General features: G+C 36.8%; 2 protein-coding genes across 2 annotated transcripts; both read right to left on the bottom strand.

The window, feature by feature from the left end:
• Positions 1 to 368: 368 nt before the first annotated feature.
• Positions 369 to 3,417, bottom strand: LOC18053749 (U-box domain-containing protein 12). The gene is made up of 3 exons (XM_006450239.2): positions 2,655 to 3,417; positions 1,496 to 2,454; positions 369 to 847 (listed from the first exon to the last, which is right to left on the bottom strand). Exons 1-2 carry the CDS (start codon positions 3,272 to 3,274, stop codon positions 1,515 to 1,517), a joined length of 1,560 nt encoding a protein of 519 aa, XP_006450302.1. The 5' UTR covers positions 3,275 to 3,417; the 3' UTR covers positions 369 to 847; positions 1,496 to 1,514.
• A 5,913-nt stretch (positions 3,418 to 9,330) lies between these two features.
• LOC18053750 (chaperone protein ClpB4, mitochondrial) lies at positions 9,331 to 16,431 on the bottom strand. The gene is made up of 10 exons (XM_006450240.2): positions 15,938 to 16,431; positions 15,404 to 15,622; positions 15,080 to 15,317; positions 14,313 to 14,508; positions 13,913 to 13,967; positions 13,534 to 13,684; positions 12,962 to 13,270; positions 11,663 to 11,928; positions 10,647 to 11,576; positions 9,331 to 9,994 (listed from the first exon to the last, which is right to left on the bottom strand). The coding sequence occupies exons 1-10, from the start codon at positions 16,208 to 16,210 to the stop codon at positions 9,683 to 9,685; spliced, it is 2,949 nt and encodes a 982-aa protein (XP_006450303.1). The 5' UTR covers positions 16,211 to 16,431; the 3' UTR covers positions 9,331 to 9,682.
• Between the last annotated feature and the right edge of the window lie 426 nt (positions 16,432 to 16,857).

Below are 16,857 nucleotides of genomic sequence, written 5' to 3' on the forward strand. Positions count from 1 at the left end.
AATCGGACGGTTTAAGCTACCCCACGGTTACATCATGGATCACACTATGCTGTTTCACATGAGAGCGCAGTGTAGGGTCCACGTTGTATAATTGAAGACAGAGCATCGGATCACATGTTATTTTTTATACAGCATCATCATTGTCTTCCACGTAACGTACCATTTTGGTGCTAGTGTCTTACAAAGCTGGCCTTGTCTATGGCCATTATTTGACCATTTTGGTTAATTTGCATGAAAATGAAAGAGTCTAAACCCTAAAACACCCCTCATTGTTTACGGTTGAGTCCTCACTTCTCACAAAAGGAAATTTAAGGCATCAAACATATCAACTATTACAATCTTGTTATTGAAAGCTGACAATGGTGGCAACATAATTGAATTTTACAGTAAATGACAGGAGATTTCTCCATTATGAGCCCACATACCAACCAAGTCTTAAGTCTTAACTTGCCGAAATGGAACATAATTAGGGTATTTGATTAAAGAGGTCTTTAATGTCTCTGCATTGCAGAGAGAAAATTTTTCTTCAATGAACAAAGATAACTTGAGAAGTTCTTTTCAGCAAAGGTCACGGCGCAGCATTGAACTCGAAAAACTTGCATTGGTTACAGCTTACTACTTATCTTATTGCAAAATATTTACAACAAAATCAGGCTAAAAAAAAGAAAGTAAATACATACAGGCCAATTTGTCATAAACAAGTCACAAAAGATTACAAACTTATTATACATATAATATATATATATATATACCTTAAGAGGGGTAAGAATGAGAACGGTTTTTATTCCTGCCCACCAGCTAAGTTTCTTGTTTACTCTCTCCAAATTGGCCCCCTAATCTTCCTGATCTGTGAATAATTAAATTGCAAACAGCCCATTAAACAAGGTCAATGCATTTACTCATCGGTTTGTTAAAATAATCAAAAGTAATAAAGCTTGATTGTCCATGTACACACTACCACAAGCATAAAATAAAATAAATTAAAGCCTGTAAATCCAGAGATTCCCGATGGAAGCATCACATTCAGAGTTGAAATTTAGGTAAAGGAATAGATTCCCATATGGAAAAATTGCAGTTAACTGTCATTTTTTTTTCCCTGAGAGAGAAAATGAACCAACACCTCTTTTAGCAAGCAGGAATATAAAATTACAGCTAAGGGACATAAGGTTGGACAAAAATGTACAAATGGTTTGAAAGTGACTCCATGTTCGTAGGGATAGTCTTAACATTATTCAGCCCTCAAGAGTTTCTGATTTGGAATGCCATCCCACTGACAGCGAAGCATCTCTAGACAAAATACTAGAGAATAGTCTAACAGCTTTCAGCATGATTAGATCTAAGGATATGACAACGAGGATGAACTATCTAGATGATATTAAACTAGCTGATATGGGGTATATAACTATAACACATAGGAATTGTTTCGCTACATACATCAACAAGAGCTACAAAAAACCAGAACAATTTGCAGTAGTATTATGAAAAGAAGACTAACTTCGAATTGGTCTCTTTAATCAAAACGGTAAGCTCTTGGAAGTTGAACTGGTTGTGAGGGACTTGAAATGTTCTGATGGGACAAAATCCTGCGGCAAATTGGCCCTCTTCACAATTCTCTTCATATTGTTCTGTAAACTTTGTTGGACTAATTGTTTTACTGCTTTCTTTTCCTCGCTCATCATGTCTTCTTCCTCTTCTAAACACTCCTTTGCAACACCATTTGGATTTGTAGATGTTGATGATGAAGACCCGCAAATAGGAGCAGACACTGCTGCTGCTGCTACCAAATTTCCACCATAAGTCCCTGAAACTTGCTTCCCTTTATCAACTCTCAGGCATTCCAAAATCCTTGAAGCCCTCTTCTGTGCCAATGTGCTACCCAAAAGTGTTAATTCAAGCAATGCGGATGCAATGCCAGCTTCTATCATGGCCTGTCTATCTCCATATGATTTATGTGCCATCACCATCAAAACATACGATGCCTTCTCCTGGCAACCCGGTGAGTCGGTCCAATTCAAAACATCAACTAAAATCGGGAAGGCATCAGGCACCCTGCTAATTGCTTTTCGACCTTCTGGCGTAGATACTAAATTGCTCAAAATGGACAAAATTCTCTCACTTAGTTCCATGTCTCCTAACATCTCCAAGAGAAATGGGATCAAATCGGTTTCTAATATAAAGGAAATATTCGATGGAAAGATTGAGAGATTGTATAAAGCTCGTAGAGCATCTTGTTTTGCTTGTGGACTAACTTTTTTATCCGAATTCTTGAGGGTTTTAACCAAGAATGGGACTGCACCTGAAGATCCAATGATAGGTTTATTAGAGTCCAACGCACTCAAGCCTAAGAAATTCGCTACTATTGCTTCTGAAACTGATGGGTTAGGAGCAACAGGAGATTCTATAAGCTTTAGCATCTTGTGAACAGCACCTGCTTTCACAATGGCTGCTTTGTTCCTGCAAAAGGGGTAGCAAAAAATCAATCAAACTTTCAATTCTCCCGAACGGAAACACATTCAAGGATGAAATAATAGCCACAAAAATATGGAAAGTGACTTGTCCTAGCTAATTCCATTCTACATCAAAACTATACATGCAAATACGAACATAACACAGTTTTTTAAACCCAAAAAAAAAAAAAAAAAACCAGAACTTACAAATCATTGCCGATTCCAAGATTGAGAAGAGCATAAAGAGAAGAAATTTGAGAATCAGCAAGTTGAAAATCAAGCATCCCAGCCAAAGGAGGAATGGCACCTAGCATAGCAAGAGTGACCCTTGTTTCAGAATTTTCTTTAGCCAAACTCCTCACTTTACTCGCAGCTTCTCTTCTTTGCTCTTCACTCTCACTTTGCAAATCCTTAACAACAATCTTTAACTCCTCCAAAGCTTCCTCTTTCTTCTTTATCTCACTCGCAGCTTCACCCTCAGCCAAGTTCAAGAGATCCAACAGCTTCTCCGATTTCGAAACGCACCCTTTTGCTTCTTTCTGCTTCTCTGGCTTCCGCCCGTTTCCTTTCTCCGAGTCCACTCCTCTGCTCTCCATTTCCGTTTTCGCTTTTGGCGTCGGGAGAGAAATCCCCTCGTCGTCGAGAATTTCCCGACCGTAACGTGAACTCCCACCACAACTCACGGCGTCAAATATTTTCCGACGGAATGCAGCACCGGAGAAGGCCGTCCATAACCGGAAGTGATGGTGGCCGTCAGCGGCGGATGTGGGCCCGTCGTTACGCTCGAGGATCAAGGATCTGACATTGTTTTGATGAATCTTTGCCATTTTTTTCTTATTTTTCTCTACATTGGCGAGAAAACCAGACACAAGTGAAGTGAAGGGAAGTGAAGTGGAGAGTTCTGCGTTTGTGTGGGTGGGTGGGTGTGTGTTGGTGTTCTTTGCTTTATTATTTATAGGAGCTGATAAAAACAGATGAAAGAGGCAGAGGAGTATTAGAAAGTGACTCTAATACTGAATAATTTAAGCCTTGTTTGGATGGACTTTTTGGAAAATAGTTCCAAGTGAAGACAATTTATTCACCAACTAATTTTGTCCGTCTTAAACAAAATTAAAAAATAAAAATAAATTAAAAAAAAAAAAAGCAGCAAAGCACCAATCTCCTTCTCTCTTTCTATCTTTTATACTCCAACCAAACGAGCCTTTGCCACATAAATAAAACCTCTTAGAATGTTAGATTGATAATCACCTTTAAGCTTTCTACAGTCAGCCATAAATGTATAGTTAGGTTATCATTGATTAGAATTAAATTAATTGTATTTTGTTTAATCAATCAATTTCAACTTCATTAAAGTTGCTAACAATTAGATATTTAATTAAATGAATCAGTGATGACACCGTGAGCCACAATACCACATCACATGTTATCTGAGTACAAAACGTGTATAATTAATTATATTCGTGATTTTACTTAACAAAATATATTTTTCATACAATATTATATTAAAAAGAAATAAATTTTAAATAGAACCAATCTAATTCTAATACAAAACAAATATTATTTTATAGGTACCAAAATAAATGCCAAACACATCTTTTCATTTTTCATAAGAAAAGAACACTTAAATTAAACACTCTCTAACCACTCGCCCTTTTGGTTGAATAGTTAGAACTCAAACTCTCAATCTCATATAGTAATATGAAGATTTAATTTTTTTCTTAAATTTGAGTAGAAATTAATATTTTTCCTAACGAAACGTGAGTGAAATAAACATCCATCGATTATTAGAGAAACCTAAAATCTAAGTAATATTTCATATGAGTAGAATAGATATCGTTCGATTATTAGTACGAGTTAAATTCAAATTTAGGACTTTGAGTTTTCTGTTTTTTGAACTTTTTTTAAGAGTTAATGATGGAAGGGGGGGGGGGGGGGGGGGGGGGGGGGGGGAGCGAACGTACATAACTACATATAGAGAAGCCGTTTTTGTAGAGAGGGGCTTGCCAAAGAAGCCACGAAGACCATGGTCCAGTGGGTTTGGTTGCATAGGAAAATGTGCAAAATTGTACTACGGTGTGATGCATTTCACAGTACAAACACATCTCGCTCACCGTCTATGCCATCCAGCTAATATGTGTTTGTCAAAGAAGCTTCGCAGTGGGCCCCGATCTAGTGGCAGTGGGGTCCTCTACTCTTTGATTTGTTAAATCTAAAGATGGTCGGTTCGGTCGTATGCTACTAATACGGTTCAGTAGCGTGTACGGCGTGGTGTGTATATGTTCAAGTCAGGATTTTGATTTTACCATTTTAGTGCGTCCAATTAAAATTTGAGAAAAAAAAAAAAAAAACTCCACATGTATGTATGTACGCAACCAAACAAAGCCTGACTCGCTCGACTCATAATCTCATTCGTATGTCCATTTTCCCACTCTTCCAGCCCATGGGCACGGGCTTGAATTTTGCTTCTTCCACTTCCTTTTCACACTTTCATGTTTCCACCAAAATGAGATACATGTAATCATGTATGGACTGACATTCCATTCCAAAAAATTGTCGTTTTTTTCCCCCTTGGTTTATCGAATTTTCCAAGGTCTTGACTTAAAAACCTTCTTCTGATTGGATGACTAAAAAATAAAAAATAAAAAAAAATTCTCGTAATTTATTGACGTTACAATCATACTCTTGGGATGAATATGGGTGATGATATTCTAGCCACTAATAACCTTCATACTCAAAACCCATAGTCTACTAAAGGCTTTAGCTATGGTAAGATTTTCATGAATTTAAAACTTATAGAATTACAAATGGTTCAAAACTTCTCGAAACATAGGGTCAGTTTGGGATTTGGATTGCAAATTAAATAACCTATTTTTACTATGCAGATGCAATAAGTTGCTAATTAAAAAAATGATGGTAAATTGTATTGTTGTGGTTACTATTAATTTCAATAATAATATACATGCGTTTGGTAAATTTTATTACAAACATATTATTTTATTATATAATTATTTTGTCAAATACTATTTTTTTTTTATCACAAATTATGAAATGTATTTGTGACTGGTAGTCTTAATATCACTATATTTATTGGGGAAGCAAGATTGAGTTAACTTTTCATATCTATTCGCTAATGCACAGAGAGTGGAATTATAGTGGTTAAAATTGTGGAGAATTTAAATTTAATCCATAAACTTTTATTCTGATTGAAACCCTTTAAAGAGGAAATTCAAGAACCCTTTTGGAAAAGAGAGCAAGCATAATACCGAAATGCAAATTTTGTCAACAAGCATTAACTTTCAAATTGACATTAAATCTTTGAAACAATAGATAACATTTTATAAAATATACACCTACAGAGAAGAACCGTAACTTGAAATTAAAAAGTCATACTACTTTCTGCCATGCCAAGAAAATAATTGATGAATAGAAGAAAATCAACCACGTGGGCATCGAATATTTGCTCAGTGGACTTATTAGCCATGTTACTTTCTTCAACAATAATAATATGTTTATGCGTGAAGCGTGAATTTGACAAATTTTGAGTCTGATGACTATTTAAAGAGGTCGTGCCGGAAAATGCCGTGACCCAGGTCCAGTCCACTCGTCCTATTGAATTTTGTAATGTGTCATTGTCTTCAGATCAGCCGTGCACAGCACGTGAAGATTATTTGTTTTTACATTTATTTCGTAAGATTATTGACAATTCAATCCGTATTGACGATCTTATGTCCATTGACCTATAAGAAAAAAAAATTAAATTCTTTCTACACGTACCTCACAACCGAATCAAATAAAACTAAAACAAGAATAAAATAACCACTCGGCTCAACCCGAGTGGCCAGGGCTACTGCCCTCCAACTTGGAGGGCAACATTTTGAATCCCCACAAAAATATTGTAGGGGTATTTTTTTCTTCAATTAATTGAGTGAAGACAGTCTTCTCCCTTACCCATGAGTGAGGAGTAGACATCCCTCGAATATTTGTGAGCGTTAAAATCTGGACAGAACTCTATTAATATTGATGTAAATTGATCCAATTAATAGTCTGATTTATAAATATCAATTATAATCTCACGTAATATGAGTTGTAATCTGAACAAGAATCTCATGTAATCAAAAAAAAAAAAACAAGAATAAAATAAATAACACAACACAGCATACATTAAGTGCGTCTTAAGATATTTTCACGAATGAATGTAAGGACACCCATTCCCTGAATTCATGATACATGTACATAAATTTTGCACAGGTGGCATGATTATGGGAAATTTACGAAAATAACCATAAAATTTTTACTATTTTTCGAATTAACCCTCTCAACTTTTTTCTATCAACATTAGCCAAACACACGCTTTTCTCCCCAAATTACCCTTCTTTACAAACGAAAAGAAACTTGGTGCGACAGGCCCAAGTCTTGGTGCGACAGGCACCTGTCGCACCAAGCTTTGGTGCGACAGGCAACCTGTCGCACCATGCCTTGGTGCGACATGCAACCTGTCGCACCATGCCTTGGTGCGACAGGCACCTGTCGCACCAAACTTTGGTGCGACAGGCAACCTGTCGCACCATGCCTTGGTGCGACATGCAACCTGTCGCACCATGCCTTGGGGCGACAGGTGCCTGTCGCACCAAGCTTCGTGCGACAGGCACCTGTCGCCCCAAGCTTCGTGCGACAGGTTGCCTTCTTCTACCTCAGTATTTGTTTGTTTTCGCCAGTCCTTTCGTCTTTGTTCGTCTCTTCTTATTCGTATGTAATATATTCTTCTACCTCAGATCGAATCTCATCCAACAACCCAAACAACAAAACAAAATCAGCTTTTTAATTCTCTAAAATCCAATTTCGGAATTCAAATTCCCCGGGATTTTCCATCAAAAGCCACGTTGCGAAATGCTAGGCGGGCTGTACGGATACCTACCTCCACCCTCCGATGAGGACAAACCCACCAACACGACCACCACTGTCTGGTCAATTTTCGCGCCACCACAAACCATCCTCAAGCCCCAATCCAAACCCAAAACCACCCAAAATTCTCTCCCGACTAGACCCCATTCCTCACCTGCAATCGCACCTTCCCCCGACGACGTGGTAGCGCTGCCGCAACCGGCATTGGTCGACGTGACTTCGACCGTAATCGAGGAGCACGACCCCGCTAGACCGAACGATTACGAGGATTATAGGAGAGAGAAGAAGAAGAAAGTGGTGGATGTTGAAATTAATAGAGAACTGGAGAGAAGAAGGCAAGAGGAAGAGGAAAGGGAGATGAGAGAGAAGGGTAATTTGGTCTCAACGGTTCTTTTATGGCTAATGTTGATAGAAATTTGTTTGAGGGGTTAAGATGAAAAAAACTAAAATTTTTATGGTTATTAGTGTAAATTTCCCCATGATTATGGGTATTTGGTGTCGATGCTATCGGTGTGTATGAAAGTAAAAGGTATGGCAGTCACACTTTCGCCGCCATAGAATACAAAATATTATAAACCATGTTCACTTAAAATCTACAACTATTTGTTTATTATGTATACATACACATACTAACGGGACAAGATGTTCCTTCTCCATACTACTTGGTCTCACTCAGTCACTCTCACTTCCTTTTACATTATTTTATCTAATGAAAAGCTACAAAAATCATAAAACCAGGGTAATACATTTACAAATGATAAGCTACAACTAGTGTGAGTACTTGCAGTGAAAATATAATAGCAGCATAGTTTGATGTTGAAATGAAATCCATCCACTTAGAGAGAGGTTTAAGTTCCATTGCAGGTAGAGAAAGTTTGTTAAACTGTGTCTTATATTGATTAATAAAAGAAAATTATTTGGGTTTATAAACATGATAAATTCATCCATTAAAAGGCTAGTATATTTTATTGAATACCTAAAAACCTAAACCCAACCCCTAATCAAGTGGCATCAAAGCTAGACCCTACTTAGTTTAAATATGGTGATGGAACAATCTGAATGTAACAAATGAAAGAGCTGAAAAAAAAAAAACTAGATTCCAGTTTATTTGTAAGTAGAATAATCCCTCCATCAAATAGACTAACAATTTATGTTGGATACCTAAAAATTTTAGACCCAGCCCCTTAACAATTTCTTTTCCCCCAAAAAGAAAAAGAAAATTCCCACAACCTTTATCTCTAAATATCTAAAAGCTTAGATATTCATGCAATAGCATACCCAACCGAGACAAAATGCTTATTATTATATCAATATATTATAATATAAATTTTTTTCCCCATAAAAAAATTTATTAATATATTGACAAGCTATATAATTTGGTCGCATGATGTACATAATTGGTTAGATGCAGGACAACATCAGAATGAATAACACCCAAACCCATTAAATTGCGAATTAGAAAGATTGGTATCGAATGAATCAACCCAACTAACACAACTTATTTGTAATAAATGCAATTTATGTGACAAAGTCCGTCTCCTCCCAAATAATCAATTGTATCCATTTTTGTTACCTGCCTAGACACACATTTTTATTTTCGATGTTGCCAGAGTAAAAGGCAACTAAACTCATTGCAATACACCAACCACCAAACGACAACCTAATGGCTATAAAGGGCGTATAGGGAATTCCAAAAATATCGACATCTAAAAAGATAACACTAATTTGGGCCATTAGCAGGATTCCACAATTCCACTTACAACCCCAATCATTGTTTATCTTTTAACACACGAACTAATAAACTAGAAAAGCAACACACAAGACACAAGCAGAAGACATCAGAGAGCTGATGTTTGTTAAACAATAGCTAAACTGCTTGGTACCCCATTATCTAAAGAACTGTATGTCCGCAAAATTTCTTTAGTAAAAGACAAGAGTCGAGAGTTCACGAGATTGCATGAAGGCACAACAGCTATGGGAACCTTTTCATATAATAATAATTATTCCATCATTCTCTCATGAGAGACAAAAGCAAACAACCGACCCAAAAAGCTTCTATTCTTCCTGTTATCAACTTTGGATTGATGTTTGGATTAAGCTAATCAAATAAGAGCACCATATTATATGTGCAAACGACAGAATAAGATGATGAGATGAGGAAAAAGTTTGATATATTTTACAAATTAAAGGCATGAACATATCGTTCTCCAAACTAAATTTATAACACAAGAAAAGGGAAGTGTACCTTGGATGCCACCGTGATTGTACCCAGATATCAGCAAAAGACCAAACAAAGTTTTTATTGAGTTTATTTACCACTCCAAAAACAAGTATTAGTCATTGGCAACCATTGCATCAATGGAGGAAGAGCTCTCCAATTTCTTGATGCACAATTTGTTTCGTGGAGGAAGGTCTTTGGCTGATGGGGAGTCATCAACATCAATGATAACTGAGTCTTCCTCCTTAATATCTCCTTTCAAGATGGCCACCGCAATTTCATTTTCAACCAACTGCTGTATTACCCTCTTAACTGGCCTTGCCCCAAAGTTAGGGTCAAAACCCAATATCCCTAGAAGAGTAACAGCTTCCTTTGTATAGTGAAGATCGATCTTCTTTTGTTTCAGCCTGTCTTTCACTCGGTTCATCTGCCAATCAACGACAACTTTAAATTAAACAATTAATACGTAAGATGCAGATACTACAAAGAAGATATGTCCAGCAATATTATATGCATGCTCGTTCACATACCGATATGATGAACCAAAAATAAATATCAGACAAGATCATTTTTCTGTAACAGAGATTCTAATGACAAGCAGATGGAGATCATCCTCAAATATAAGAAACAAATGAAAAACCAGCCAACTCAAATAATTCAACACCAAACTTTTCTCATGAAACCCAAAGTAGAAATTTGTTTTACTTAGATCCATTAAAAAGGTCCAGATGATGTTGACTCAAAGTCTGAATGTTCAGCTGAACCTTCCCTCCCTCATGCATAACAAATTCAAGTACGCTTAAGACTTATGTTGGGAAAGAGAATGCTTATGGCCACAAATGCCACATTGTCTCTCAAGAGACAGTGACTTACGAAAAGAATTGAGAGCTAGAATATAGGATCCCATCCCCAAAATTCAGTTTGTTTAAAGCCAATTGAAGGATCACTCCTTATCTCAGAGCTTGCACTGATAAATTGGTTGACTGATAAAAATGCATCTATATAACAATATAGGCCTAATATGAAAGCATAAAAAGAATTAGGCAACTAAAAGGAACTATCTATGGAGATTTTATTACCTGTATTTCAACAATTTTGCTGATTTCTTTGGAGTCCAAAGGCTGGAACACAATGTACTCATCAATTCTATTCAAAAATTCTGGCCGAAATGTTTGTCTAGCCAATTCCACAACTTGCTTTTTCATCACCTCATAAACAGCTTCCTTGCTATCTTGTACACTTTGGAGAGTTTCAAGTATATAGTGAGACCCAATATTTGAAGTCATTATCACGACACAGTTAGTAAAACTGACAGTCCTACCCTGAGAATCAGTTATCCTTCCATCATCCAACAACTGTAACAATATGTTGAAGACATCCTGATGGGCTTTCTCAATTTCATCAAAGAGTACTACAGAATATGGTCTTCGACGAACCACTTCAGTGAGTTGTCCACCTTCTTCATAACCAACATAACCTGGTGGCGCCCCAACCAATCGAGAAACTGAATGCTTTTCCATGTACTCACTCATATCAATTCTGACAAGTGCATTTTCTGTGTTAAAGAGGAAATCAGCTAAAGCTTTTCCAAGCTCAGTTTTTCCAACACCAGTAGGACCCATGAACATGAAGCTAGCTATAGGTCGAGCCGGGTCAGATAATCCTGCCCTCGAACGTCGGATTGCATCAGCAACTGATTTAACTGCAATATCTTGACCAATAACTCTCTTGTGAAGTACTTCTTCCAGCATAACTAGCTTTTCCCGCTCTGATTGTTGAAGGCTAGATAGGGGTATGCCTGTCCATTTGCTAACAATTTCAGCAATATCAAGATCAGTGACCTCCTCTCGAAGTAAGGAATGTCCAGATTTTTGGAATTCAGAAAGGTTCTTCTCAGCCTCTTCTAATTGACGTTGAAGGGAGATCATAGTTCCATATTTGAGTTCAGCAGCACGATTCAGGTCATAGTCACGCTCAGCAGCTTCCATTTCTAGGTTAACTCTATCAATCTATCAAAATTTAAACAATTACATAAGAAATTAAGGGAAAAGAAGGGACGGAAATTTAATAATAATAAGACTAAGAGAAGGGTTACCTCTTCTTTAATTGAACGTATTCGACTCATGAGATCTTTCTCACGGCTCCACTGGTCATTTAATTCTTTTTGTTTCTGTTTTAATGAATTCAGATCATGTTCCAGTTTGCTTAACCTTTCTTTGGATGCCTTATCGGTGTCATTTTTCAGAGAAAGCTTCTCCATCTCCAATTTAAGCACAGCTCTGTCTATCTCATCCAGCTCTATAGGCTTGGAAGTTATCTCCATTTTCAGTTTTGCGGCAGCTTCATCAACAAGATCGATGGCTGAAAGAAAAAAGCTAATTACAATCTTTATACAAGACAACGTACACAGAAGATGTTAACATTTAACAAGATTCCAGGCAGTGACAAGATACAAACATAGGGGAAGAAAAATAGTTGGCTATTTCTTCCAATTCTTTCTCCTTTCCCCCTTTCTCTGTGGGTTACCTTGGAAGCAAACCCATAGCTTCCATCTTTCATTGGCATCAACAACTTCTCAAAGGTCAATCACAAAAAGCACTCTCTGATTGAGAGCATATCCACTCTTTTGTACATTAAAAAGACAGAAACTATACTTTCAATATGCATCAAATAGCTATCGCTGAATTTTTTTTTAACCCTTTTTCTAAGCAAAATGAGAAAACAAGGAAAATAAACTATCAAATAAACAATTAAACTGCGGATGCACCAATACAGTAGAATCATATGTTTGTTTTTCCGGACTTCTGATGCATCTAGGTTTTGGTGACTATAGCCTGAATGAGTCATGAATTAACAACCAGTCACAAGAACTCCAATTAATTATTTAATTGAAATACAGAAGACAATAACAGTATTATTTTGGATAGAAGTACCTTTGTAAAAGGTTGTCGTGAGTCTTGACCCCTTTGACCAAAATCATGTTTTTTTTTTCAGATGCTATTATTGTAGAAAGACAAAAATGTCCTTATTATAATCAATTTTAGAGTGTTTGTAAGATTCCGTCTTGCACTTCGTCATGCATAGAAGTGTTCTTCTTGCACTTTAGCATGCATACAAGACTGTTTTGCACTTTGTCATGCATACAAGACTCTGTCTTGCACTTCGTCATGCATACAAGATTTTGTGTTGTACTTCATCTTGTATTGCAAGACAAAGCATGTAAATGGCATTAAAAAAATTAGGGCTGGGAAAAAAAAACATAAATTTAGACATGGGATTCACAACTCATGACAGGACCGCTCTAGAAGTCTCTTTAATCAAATACCTAAAAATAACAAAAACACGTCTCCCTGTTAGATATCTGCATGAAGAGTAAACAAAATATGTCATTTACCTTTGTCAGGCAAAAATCGTTCTGTGATGTATCGATCTGCAAGAACGGCTGCAGAAACGAGGGCACTGTCTGATATTTTAACACCATGATGTAGCTCATATCGCTCCCGCAGCCCACGAAGTATGGATATTGTATTTTCAACAGATGGTTGATCGCAAAACACTTGTTGAAATCTACGCTCAAGAGCAGGATCTTTCTCAATGTAGTTCCTATATTCATTCAATGTAGTTGCTCCTATGCACCGAAGCTCACCTCGACCAAGCATTGGTTTCAGCATGTTGCTAGCATCCATTGCACCAGACTGATTACCTACACAAAATAATCCACAACTGAGGACTTTGTATCAAGAACTGACTGAATTTCATAATCAAAACAGATACAAGATAATAGTGTGTGTAATGAATGTCAAATCAATCCAGCCACCAACTTGAAGGCATACACGCGAATGTGCACCTCCACAAAATTTAAAGAAGTTTTCAATCAGGAAGCTGATAATGCTGGTCGTACTTTTGTTGTCAAGGATCATAAGATTATCTAAAACAATACTACAAATAACAGGGTAAGGCTACAACCTGCCCCAATAATTGTATGTAGTTCATCAATAAATAAGATAATCTGTCCATTGGACTTGGTAACTTCCTTCAACACAGCTTTCAACCTTTTCTCGAAATCGCCACGATAACAGGTACCAGCAACTAACGAAGCCATATCTAAGGAGATCAGCTGTGTAATATAAGAGTAAACAAAAAGATTAAATACAAGTTTAGTTGAAGGAGAAAGAGAGAGTGTGTACGTTTAATGCAATTATTTTTTATAAATTAATATCGTCAATATCAGGAGTCCTCAAGAACAACTCTTGCTTAGATTCAACTGTTTCACTAAAGTCTCAGTTAAGAAACTGCCATAGAATCATCTGAAACAAAATCTTTTCCATTCAAGAATCAATAAAACCTTTCTGTTTTGCAATGTTTCTGGAACATCCCCTCGCACAATCCTCTGAGCCAATCTGCAAAGAAATTAAAAAAGTCTTAGTATTAACATATATCTCATCTCAGACTCAGGAAATAGATTAGTGATCTGGCACAAAAATCATATACTGCTACACAACCAACTTAACAAGAATGATCTGCAATTGCTAAACTATGTGATTGCAAAAGATGCAAAGAATACTGCATCTCGAACAAGATAACCAAGAAATATTTTTGCATAATCTATAGATTCCACCCAGATATACTAAATAAACAATTTACACAAATAAAAATCCAAGGTACATGTTTTTTTGTACTTCTGGAAAGAGCCATGGTGAAGTATAAGTTTATGAATTTGAAAACTGAAAACACAAGCTACATACCCCTCAGCAATGGCAGTTTTCCCCACACCAGGCTCACCAATAATAACAGGATTATTTTTGGTTCTCCTAGATAATATCTGGATACATCTCCTAATTTCATCATCTCGACCTATAACAGGATCAAGTTTTCCACTCCTAGCAAGCTCTGTCAAGTCATTCCCATACTTCTCCAATGCTTGATATTTTCCTTCAGGATCTACATACATGAAGAAAATAACAAGTGATGGTAACCAACAGCTAAAAGCAACCAAGGAAATAGCAAGTCAATTAGTCACAGATTGGAAAGGTAACTAATTATAGAACACGTAATATCTAATAGTTAATCATCAGAAACACGTAATCCAGCTGTGGGTTTGACTGTATCACACAAGCATAATCTATCTTGAGATCCGACAAAAAGGAGGTGTAGAAAACCGCTAAAGAACATGATATCACTACATTAAGAGACAAAAAAACTCAGCACATGATATTAAATGCAAGGGGAGGTTCAAACCTTGCAACTCATGCGTATATATCAGGTTGGACAAGATGAAACAGATGAAAAGAAAAGCCGTGAATAACCAAGTGAAACAGACACAAACCAGTTGCAACACTATCTACCTTTATAACATAGTCCATATTTTGTTTGACAAAGCTTCCTACTCTTCTCTATTGCAGCACATAATTCTTACCGAATTCAAGTAGCTTCTTCTTGTCACAAAACACAAAATATTGAGTTCTAAATGTATAAAAAGTTCAAGAATTTGAATGCATCAAGGAGTGCATACTTTGATCAGTTACTCTCTGATGTCCACGAACAGCTTTAACTGCATCCTTCAAGTCCTTCTCATTAAGCCTGATATCATTGAACAACAGCCGTCCAAACCTATCATCTGAAAGAAATGCCAACAAAAGATGCTCTACAGACACGAAATCATCTTCCATTTCTTTTTTAATCCTTTGAGCATTACTCAAGAGCAAACCAAAATTTGATCCCACTATAGGTCCACTAGTGGCACCTGTCACCTGACACAAGAAAAAAAAAAATTCCAACTACATTACCAACAAAGCTAACACAAATAAATATGTCCTCAAAATTTGAAAGTAGATACTTTTGGTTGTTTGGATATAAAGTCTTCTGTAGCCTGCAGAACTTTGGTGTTGTCTTGCCCCGCCTTTGTGAGTATTCTCCGAGCCAAACCATCCTTTTGCTCCAACAGAGCTTTCATCAGATGTTCAGTTTCCACCACTTGCTGGTTGTTAACTCGTGCAGCATCAACCGCGCCTACAATACCCTCCCACGCCTTCTCAGTGAACTCCGTTGGAGTAATCTGAATAAATATACCCGCAATTCGTAAGTGTGTGTGTGTGTGTGTGTGTCTCACAGGCTTCACATTCTCATTCTCAGTAACAAGCATTGCATGTACATAAAATTCCAGAATTGAGTTTCATAAAAGTATCAGATATCAATTGAACTGCTACAAGATTTATCAATATTTTCACAGAATGCATATTCTTCACCTACATTTAGAAAATCTCAAGTCTATGAAAACAAGATACAAATCACAAGCAAAAATGAATACATATTTATAGTTACAGCCACAATTTTTTTTTTAAATTTAGATGTCCGTTATATGCGTAAGGACCTGAGAAACGCCGGTGGTGGAGGAGCGGAGCGGAGTGGAGGAATGAAACTTGCGCACGAAACCGACAGTCGTGAAGGATAACTTCGCGGAAACGACATCGTTCGGCGGAAGTATGAGTTTGTTTTCGATTGGAGGCCGCGAGAGTGAATTTGAAAAATTGGTGAAAGTGGAAATTGATTTTGCGCGGGAGCCGGACTGAGCGAGCGAGAGTTTATTGTGTCTGGCTGACTTTAAAGCGGCAAAAGTGGTCTTCGTTAGTCTTCTCGATGCCATTTTTTGCCTTATTTTTTTTTTTATAATAATTTTCTGAAGTATTGGCGAAAGAAGTACGGTTGTTTGTTTGAGGGTTTTGCTGGGTTTTTGAGAGTGGCTGACAGAGAGAAAGCAGTTTGCGAAAGCTTGGAGAGGAGGCAAGCGGACCGAAGTAGAATGTTGTAGAGTTTTTTGGTGATTTCCAGTGGCTTTGTTGCCTAAAGTGACGCCGTTTTCATTTTCCAAAAATTAGTGGATGGTAAAATTAGCCAAACTTCACTAATTATTTATGTGAATTCAAAAAAAAAAGTATGTATTTATTTATTTTTTTTGGAAAATTACTCTGAGCATAATTTTAATTGACTTGAAAATAATTAATCCTAATTTTAATGGATTTTTTTCAATGAAAATTTTAACGGACCTTTTAAACTATAAAAAATGAAGAATTTAGCAAGGACTAAAACAAATATGAGGGAGAAACACAATGGACATTAATAAGAGGAAAATGTAGAAAAAGTCTCAGATAGTCAAACAAAATCCCATGTCATCTTCACTTTCTTCCTTGGGTTCCTTCTTCTTCTCTTTAGCAGTAGCAGCTGGAGTATTCTCACCATCACCACAAGCGGCAGCAGCAAAGGCAGCTACTGCTACAACCCACAAGTGCACCG

The sequence above is a fragment of the Citrus clementina genome, unplaced genomic scaffold (genome assembly GCF_000493195.1).
Source record: "Citrus clementina cultivar Clemenules unplaced genomic scaffold, Citrus_clementina_v1.0 scaffold_1, whole genome shotgun sequence".
Lineage (NCBI taxonomy): Eukaryota > Viridiplantae > Streptophyta > Magnoliopsida > Sapindales > Rutaceae > Citrus > Citrus x clementina.